Consider the following 10,000-nt stretch of genomic DNA (forward strand, 5'->3'; position numbering starts at 1 on the left):
GAAAACAGTACGACAGTACAGTAACAAAACAATGCTAAAAGGCTTGTGTCTATTGTGGTCCATTGTACCGTTACTGTACTGTAAAGACCTTCACTCTGCAGAGGATTCAGTGAAAAGACATAATGTCACTAACTGTGTTTTCTCCTGTGTGTCCTTTCAGGGATGCCTTGCTCACCAGTTCAGTCAACTGTATGACCAGTTTCCTGTCTGGGTTCGTGATCTTCACGGTGCTGGGGTACATGGCTGAGATGAGGCAGCAGAGTGTGGACACCGTGGCCAAAGATGCTGGTACCACGACCTTTAACCTTATAGTAAAACAGATATGCTGGTACCACAACCTTTTTAACAACCCATTGATACCTGGAACGCATCTGTGTCACTTTAGATTTCTTTAGGCTATTCAAAAATAGCAGATATACAAGCTCATAGCGCGGCACCGAGTGCCGCGCTATGAACTTGTAGATCTGCTATTTTTGAAAAATCGAGCAAAAAAAAAAATTGGGTTTTTTTTCCAATTTTTTTTTAGGATTTAGAAGACATTTCTAGAATCTTCTCAGGTCTTAATGGGTTAAAGGGATAGTTCACCCCCAAAATGACTGGTCGTCAAATTATTGTCTTAGGAATGAGACAAAAACAAAAAGAGTATCCATGAATTTGTGAAAGTGAACCTGCCTCAGAAAACGTAACGTATTGTAATTTAACGTAACGTAACGTCAAACGTTCTCTCCTCTCTACAGGCCCCAGTCTGCTGTTCATCATCTACGCAGAGGCCATCGCCAACATGCCCGCTGCTACCTTCTTCTCCATCATCTTCTTCCTCATGATCATCATGCTGGGCCTGGACAGCACGGTTAGTCCTCCTTTATTACCCTTATACTGCTTTTAACTGTTAGGATGTTAAGACATTAAGTAGAATCCCCCAGAAGCAAAGATTTGAATTACAAATGTTCGCTTTAAAATATATATATAGTCAAAGATTTGCACAAATTGTCACGATAAAAAAAAAAAAAACCCAGCAGATAGCACATAGCATCATAGCACGGCGTAGATCTGCCATTGTTGTATAGCCACAGTATAAGATAATGGTCAGGGGTGCACATAACCGACGCAAAGTTGTTTTTTTCTCTACTAGTATTCATAGTAGAGTCTCATGATAGTCAAACATGAGAGTAGCTAGCCTGAGAGGCTAGCGCTACTGCCGAACGATTTAACACTGGATGCTTGTTTCTTTCCAGAACCTGGCAACTCGTGTTGCCAGAATCTGGAAACAAGCAACCAGTGTTAAATCGTTCGCCATTGACGGCAGCATCGCAGATAGTTTCAACGCATGTTTGACTATCATGAGACTCTACTATGAATACTAGTAGAGAAAAAAACAACTTTGCGTCGGTTATAATAGACGAATTTCCCTTACCCACGCGCTCCCATTATGACAACGGAGGGGGTTTAAAAAATGACGACAGGGGAATATATGGAAAAAAAGAACGCCACTTTTCACGTCGCTAGGTGAGTAACGAGACATCAAAGATAACACTTAATTTGTCCGGAATTCTCCTTTAAGCTATTATTTGCGTTCGCTATTCCATCTCACAGCAACGGCCGTCGTGTCGGTCAACAAAGCGCAGCGCGGTGGTGGCTGGTATCAGTGGCGTGGTGTGATGTAATATTGTCTCTGTGAGACGGTGGTTATCTGGCTGTGCTGTGAGGACCTGGAAGCTGTTTATCTGCTGTGATACCCAGCTTTAAGGACCTGGAAGCTGTTTATCTGCTGTGATACCCAGCTTTAAGGACCTGGAAGCTGTTTATCTGCTGTGATACCCAGCTTTAAGGACCTGGAAGCTGTTTTTCTGCTGTGATACCCAGCTTTAAGGACCTGGAAGCTGTTTATCTGCTGTGATACCCAGCTTTAAGGACCTGGAAGCTGTTTATCTGCTGTGATACTAATCCCTTGGTGTTTTAAACCAGTGGTTCTTATTTTTATTTTTTTTCTTCATGAAATAGCCTAAATTAAAACAATAATAACATTGCTTTTGAAATGTTGTTTTTAATAATTGTTTTTAATTGATGAAATTTAATTTGAATTTTTTTGAAATAATTATATATATTTTTTTAATGTAGGATTAAAAGGGGATATTTACTATTTAATGTAGGATTAAAAGGGGATATTTACTATTTAATGTAGGATTAAAAGGGGATATTTACTATTTAATGTAGGATTAAAAGGGGATATTTACTATTTAATGTAGGATTAAAAGGGGATATTTACTATTTAATGTAGGATTAAAAGGGGATATTTACTATTTAATGTAGGATTAAAAGGGGATATTTACTATTTAATGTAGGATTAAAAGGGGATATTTACTTATATATTATTTATATTTACTTGACCCATACAAATTGGTGCCAACCATAGACAGTAAAAAGTATGGACAGCGTTGCGCCCATAGACTCTACAGACTAACAAATCCGCCATCTTTCTATAGCCTATGGAAACGGAAATGAATGCTATTGGTTGTGTAGCTTGTCAATCAAATCATCACAATGTAGCCACGCCCCACTTACAGCATAGCCTACTTTATCATCAATTTTAAAATAAATGGGACCATCATTTACCAAAACGCATACGTGGTGATAGAAAGAATACTTTAAACTAGCGACTGGAAGCATATAGTATTTATGACAATGTGTATTAACCAATTTTCGGTGGGAACCCCTTTTGTGGGTTCCTGTTGCTATATACAGTATATAGCAACATACATGTTGTTGTTGTCATTTTTGAATAAATATTTGAATTCAGGATTTAGAAGGCGTTTTTAGAATCGACCTCAGGTCTAAATTAAAGGAGGAGTTCACCCAAAAATTTACTTATTTTCTATCAATTACACACCCCATGAAGCCTTGATTTCATCGATTAATTTTAGTTTTTGTGGCATTCCTAAGACAATAATTTGATGACCGTGTGTATTTCCGGTAGGAGAATAATCTACTTTGTGTCTCCTACCGGATACATTAGCCGGTAGGAGACGGGAATCAAATTATTAGCTTAGGAATGCCACAAAAACAAAAAAGAATCCATGGATTCAAGGCTTCATAGGGTGTGCAATTGATAGAAAATAAGTAATTTTTTGGGTGAACTCCTCCTTTAAGTGTAAAGTTTGGCAAAAATCCATCCGCTTGAATGGAGCCTAATTGCTTCTGACACCATGAAACAGCGACACTACAGGCCATTCATATGAACTGTCACTTCCTATACAGCCTCAATTTACAACTCGGAAGCTAGCCTGTTGGTCCCGACCGGGGAAACAGTGTTTTAAACTGCCTCTCTTTCCTCCCAGCCCTCCCTTAACTCATTCTCTGCCAGACTTATTTCTGACTGTGTTTGCCCACTGCCAGCGATTTAGTGTTTTTTATAACTTTAACATTTTCACTTTTTTTTTTTTCATTGATTGATTGATTGATTGATGTACTTTATTTAGTAAGACATGAGAATAGCAGTACATGGAAGTACACATTCAAAATTCAAGGTCTACTAAACTGGAAGACTCATTAAGCACTGAGCTTGTTTAAGATGAGAACCCCATGCACACAAATCATGATGACATATAAGAGACAGACAGACAGACACACTACTATACAGAATGTCATACAATCAGCTTACAGGCTACTGGTATGAAGAGAGAAAAATATGTACAAGAGAAGAAAAAAAAGGGGAGGGGGGGTAGGGGGGTTGGTTAAGACTTAGACAGGGGCCATTTTCGAATTGCAGCCTCCTGAATTGTGATCGCAAGTCCAATCGTTTCTAAACACACCGGCGATACGTGCACGCCGCTCAGACAACAGATATTCCGATCGGGCAGAGTCTCTGTCCAGCAGCCCAGCGTAAAAACACCATGTTTCGCCATGTGAACGGAAAACTCACTTACTTTTTCACCTCGCCACAGACCTCGCTAAATCCCTTCTGATCGCGTGTTCAACTGTTTGTAGACACACAGGGTAGTTGTGTGAGTGGCCCAGAGAATACATTTTCAATCGCGACATTCCATTTTGCAGTAGTAGCAGTTTCTAAACAGCGTTTCTAAACAGCGTTTCTAAACAGCGTTCCACGGTGGAGAAAAACAAAGCCGAGATGAATGAATGAGTTAACTTGGTGTTTTAAATTCTGTTGTGACTCTCTCTTTCTCTGTTCTCTGTTGTGACTCTCTCTGTACAGTTTGCTGGTCTGGAGGGGATCATCACCGCCATGTTGGATGAGTTTCCACACATCCTGGCCAAGAGGAGGGAGTGGTTCGTTTTTGGACTGGTGTGTGTCTGCTACCTGGGAGCCCTGTCCACTCTCACATATGTAAGTGACACTGTATTACAGACAGGGGGCGCTGTGCACTCTCACATAATGTAAATATTACTAATATAAAGCAGTAAGTCTGAAGAGTCCATGGTTTAGCGTGATTTTACCACAGCTAAGGGGTCTAGTGATTTTACCACAGCTAAGGGGTATAGTGATGCACCATGCGGAACAGAGTGATTTTACCACAGCTAAGGGGTATAGTGATGCACCATGCGGAACAGAGTGATTTTACCACAGCTAAGGGGTATAGTGATTTTAACACAGCTAAGTGGTATAGTGATTTTACCACAGCTAAGTGGTATAGTGATTTTACCACAGCTAAGTGGTATAGTGATTTTACCACAGCTAAGTGGTATAGTGATTTTACCACAGCTAAGTGGTATAGTGATTTTACCACAGCTAAGTGGTATAGTGATTTTACCACAGCTAAGTGGTATAGTGATTTTACCACAGCTAAGTGGTATAGTGATTTTACCACAGCTAAGTGGTATAGTGATTTTAACACAGCTAAGGGGTATAGTGATTTTAACACAGCTAAGTGGTATAGTGATTTTACCACAGCTAAGTGGTATAGTGATTTTACCACAGCTAAGGGGTATAGTGATTTTACCACAGCTAAGGGGTATAGTGATTTTACCACAGCTAAGTGGTATAGTGATTTTACCACAGCTAAGTGGTATAGTGATTTTACCACAGCTAAGGGGTATAGTGATTTTAACACAGCTAAGTGGTATAGTGATTTTACCACAGCTAAGTGGTATAGTGATTTTACCACAGCTAAGTGGTATAGTGATTTTACCACAGCTAAGTGGTATAGTGATTTTACCACAGCTAAGTGGTATAGTGATTTTACCACAGCTAAGTGGTATAGTGATTTTAACACAGCTAAGGGGTATAGTGATTTTAACACAGCTAAGGGGTATAGTGATTTTACCACAGCTAAGGGGTATAGTGATTTTACCACAGCTAAGGGGTATAGTGATTTTAACACAGCTAAGGGGTATAGTGATTTTACCACAGCTAAGTGGTATAGTGATTTTAACACAGCTAAGTGGTATAGTGAGGCACCATGCGGAACAGAGTGATTTTACCACAGCTAAGGGGTATAGTGATTTTACCACAGCTAAGGGGTATAGTGATTTTACCACAGCTAAGGGGTATAGTGATTTTACCACAGCTAAGGGGTATAGTGATTTTAACACAGCTAAGGGGTATAGTGATTTTACCACAGCTAAGTGGTATAGTGAGGCACCATGCGGAACAGAGTGATTTTACCACAGCTAAGGGGTATAGTGAGGCACCATGCGGAACAGAGTGATTTTACCACAGCTAAGTGGTATAGTGAGGCACCATGCGGAACAGAGTGATTTTACCACAGCTAAGTGGTATAGTGAGGCACCATGCGGAACAGAGTGCCTCCGACCCTCTTAGCCGTGGTAAAATCACGGTAAACCATGGTCCATGGTCTTGTGTGGCGTATTGCTTTTCCGATTACAAATATGGGGACGTGAAAATGATACACATATCCCAATGAAAACGTTTTTTAAACACTATTTATCCACAACCACAATGTACAACAATGACAGTGTGGTGAAACGATATCATCGGGATCACGTTCGGAGCAATGTGATGAACCATAGAAACACACTCATAATGTACAGCGTTGGTTCTCAAAGTGGGGTCTGGGGACCCCCAGGGGTCCTTGGGGGTGTTCTAGGGGGTCCCCAGCAAAGTGTGCCGCGCTACGAGCTTGTAGATATGCTATTTTTGAAAAATCATGAAAATGTGTGCAAAATCAAATTTTTTGAAGCGAACATTTCAAACTCAAATCTTTGCTTCTGGGGGTCCCTGGAACAAAACATATTTTGACATGGGGGTCCGTGGCCAAATACATTTTGGGGGTCCTTGACGTGAAAAAGTTTGAGAACCACTGATTTACAGGGCATCATGTTCAACAAACACGTTTAAAGAACGTCATCGCTCATCAGTGTGCAAAGCTCACATCTTGATCTTTGTAGATTAATAGTCATCATTCTCAATGCATGACACTCAAAAACATACATTTAGATGAAGAAGTGTTAGTGTAAATATGTTTTTATCCAATACATTCCTTGTAGTCCCAGAAACCCTTCAACCTGGCAATGTTAACACATACTTTTTCAAACATTTTAACACCAAAGACCCCCAAATTGACACGTATTTTGGCCACTGGCCCCCACCGGAAAATGGGGGTAGACAGGAACTAAGTTTTCACAAATTTTCCCAAGAGTCTTCAAAATGTTGTTAGTAGGGTTGTAGTACTCGAGACCGGTCTCGGTCTCGAGACCGCTTTTTGATTTACTCGGTCTTGTCTCGGTCTCGCCCATAATTTGACTCGGTCTTGTCTCGGTCTCGCCCATAATTTCACTCGGTCTTGACTCGGACTCGGACTAAGGGACTCGGGACTCTGCCCCCACCGAGTCCACTCGAGTCCAAGACCAAGTCACTACAATGCAATGAAATAATTTTATTATACCCATATTATGAGGAGCCTATTCACATTAACATTCTAAGAGAGCTGTCTGGCGCTTATGGACAGCTGTCTTGGAGCGCATCATCTCGTGGTTGACAGCGCAGCAGCAGCAGCAGAACACACTCTGCCATGTCCCTCTAGTTTATATTATTTTTAAATTATTTCCACTAACAGCGCAAGCTTTCCAGGTGTTTATTTATTTATTTATTGTGTGTTCACTGTGTAGCCTGTGGTTGTTTTAATAAACGAGATTCTCTAAAGATGATTAGAGACGGCTTTCAGTAAGGTTTCCTTGCGCACATTATTGATTGCCAGTGGCTGACAGCGCGTGTGCGCATCTAATCACAAAACCTGAGGCTTGATCAACAGAAAAATATAGCTTAATACATTTGACAAAATACAGCGAAATCCCAAAATTATTAGTCTTAATATCCAGTAAGCAATAGAAATGAACTGCAAACAAATTCAAAGTTATAGGCTATCAATATCACACAAAAGTAGAGAGAAGCTGTGATCTCACCTCACAAACAAATGGACAAGAAATAAATAATCCTTTTGCAAACAACATCCATGTTCTGTTTGTTTGTCAACAATGATCTAAATGGAAAGTTTATTTCAGCTATGTGACAGTTTGACATAGTTTGAGCAATTTTTGCTGTGCAGTACAGTCCTTGTTTAAGTTCATTGCCTTCACCTGTTGTTCTGCTGTGCGCAACAGGGCATATCTCCGCCAGGCCAGGTTTACCTACCCAGGCCATGAAATTCATAGGCAGTCATCGTAGCCAATTAGAATGAAATATGCTAAAACTGACTCATGTACTGATACAGAACCGTCGCTGTTGGGTGGAAACCTTGTATGTTCCTTTTTTTTTATTATTATTTAAAAACTGGTGAAAATAGCCAATCTACAAGCTTCAATTATTAATAATTAAGAAATATTATATTTTAAATAGTGCAAAATCAACTAAAGTCATTGTTAGTGCAAGTTCAATCACATTTAATTTGAATGAAAATAATTTGTGGGGAAAATACATAAAATCTGTGAATCTAATGTGATTCATATGACCCCTACTTCAGTCAGTGAAGTCCAGGGCTGAATGTGACAAATATTGAGACCAATATAACTTAGTACAAATATTGGTCATTTGCCAAAATCATCCTTAACCTTCAAATTAAATTCATTATGTCCGTGGACTGGCATTTGGCCTTTGTGCCCTAGAAAATGACAAAAGGCCAAGTGGCCTTGCCCCTGGCCTAAAATGATGAAATTCCAGGCCTGGTCACAATGCGTCATGGGACGCATTGTGAGCTTGTAGATCTGCTTTAAAAAATATATATATATAACTACTGTAGCCTGTTATTATGACGTTTACATATTTTAAAACTGAAGATGCAAACGCATATTGAATGACAGTGCATTTAAATCGAATGTCTCACCAGTGTTTGGTCAATTTGGTCATTGTTGTTTGGTCTAGGTTTACCATTGAGATGTAATTAATTCAGTAAAAATAACTAAATAGCTAATTGTTCTGCCATTCATTAAAAGATGCAAAGAATTTTTTAAATGTCAGAATAGAAACAAAACAAAACTAGAAAAAGTGCTCCTCGGAGCACAGGTCTCCGCCAGGTCAGGTAGGTTATTGTTGCTTCCTGGTGGCACTATAACAGGCCAATGTGAAAAGGGCGGCATTTCTTCCTCTCTAGTGGGAATGTGTGTGGAAAATTTCACGGAAATCGCATGCTGCGTTCATGATTTGAGGCATTTTGTTCCAAACTGATCTATCCTGCAAACTTTGGAAGCTAATGTTAGCAAATTAGGATGCAATATGAAATATCGGACACATCCGTCTTGATCACATGACTATAGAGATACTGTGTACTGATTTGCGTGATTTTTGGATAGAATCTGAAGGAGTAATAGCAACAAATTTGTTTTACAAAAGTCAGCCTCCTGGTGGCGCTCTAACAGGCAGATGTGAAAAATGCAGGGCAAGAGTTTTTCCTTGGCCTCTAGGGAGTGTGCAAAGTTTCCTGTGGCCTGTCATAGCACCACCATGAGGCTGATTTGAACATTTTCTATCAAAAAAAAAAGAAAAAAAAAAAAATCTGGTCTCGGTCTCGACTCGGTCTCGCCTCCGGTCGGTCTCGGCCTCGACTCGGTCTCGCCTCCCGTCGGACTCGGTCTTGACTCGGACTCGACCCCCTCCCCGGCCTCTCGGACTCGGTCTTGACTCGGACTCGCCCCCCCTCGGACTTGGTACTGACTTGGACTCGCTTTAGGTGGTCTCGACTACAACCCTAGTTGTTAGGTGTTGTTAGGTGTTAAACTATGTGTGTGTGTGTGTGTGTGTGTGTGTGTGTGTGTGTGTGTGTGTGTGCGTGTGCGTGCATGTGCGTGTGTGTGTGTGTGTGTGTCGCACATCTTGATTGGCTGCTATGCATACAAAGGGATGTACGTCACGATAGAATAGTGGAACTCATAGCGAAGGACATATAAAAATATCATGCATCTACAGTGAGAATTTACAAACATCCCTGTGTCATTTCATCCATGTTTCATCTCTGTGATAACCCAGACATCTTTGACAGCTAGTACACCAGATGTTGTTGTGCTTGATAAAGAGTCCAGGGAAGTGTTTGTGTTAGAGATAGCCTGCTCTTTTGACCTTAGCCTAGAGGAAGCCTTTATGACCAAGGTCATTAAATACCAACCACTCCTACATACCATCTCAGAGCTGGGCTATAGGTGCAAACTATTTGTTTTTATATTCGGCAGCCTGGGACATTATACCCACAGACTGGTTGTTAGAGGGTTTCAACAACTTAGGATGCCCAAAAAGGAGGCAAAAAGGCTGGCAGAGTACTGTGCTGTCTCTTCTATAATTGGCAGCCGCCACATATGGCAGAGACGCTGTTACTTATACCCATAGAGTACTGAGTGACATGCCTATAGAGCACCGAAGTCTGACGTAATTTACACATCCTAGGTTTGTCTACCTGGTTGGCGGTTTTCCACCCCCATTCTGAATCCCCATAGACGTGTTTAATATCGCGTCAAATAAGAACTGTGTTCCAAAAATAAACAAATGACCCAGGCGGTTTGACTCTTATGGATATGAAGCATCAACTGACGGTGAGAAAAC

At 40.6% G+C, this 10,000-nt stretch overlaps 2 protein-coding genes across 2 annotated transcripts in view; both read left to right on the top strand.

Moving 5' to 3' along the window:
• Nucleotides 1-10,000, top strand: part of LOC308086001 (immunoglobulin superfamily member 11-like) — a gene marked incomplete at both ends in the record, with an annotated part of 302,311 nt that overhangs the window by 51,169 nt on the left and 241,142 nt on the right. The window lies entirely within an intron of this gene.
• slc6a4a (solute carrier family 6 member 4a) overlaps nt 1-10,000 on the top strand; it is a 52,177-nt gene that overhangs the window by 28,708 nt on the left and 13,469 nt on the right. Inside the window, exons 9-11 of the mRNA XM_080428943.1 lie at nt 161-288; nt 738-850; nt 4,211-4,342. Coding sequence (XP_080285069.1) covers nt 161-288; nt 738-850; nt 4,211-4,342 — 373 coding nt within the window. The remainder of the gene's footprint in view (nt 1-160; nt 289-737; nt 851-4,210; nt 4,343-10,000) is intronic.

The sequence above is a fragment of the Gymnoscopelus braueri genome (assembly GCF_963280865.1).
Source record: "Gymnoscopelus braueri genome assembly, chromosome: 5".
Lineage (NCBI taxonomy): Eukaryota > Metazoa > Chordata > Actinopteri > Myctophiformes > Myctophidae > Gymnoscopelus > Gymnoscopelus braueri.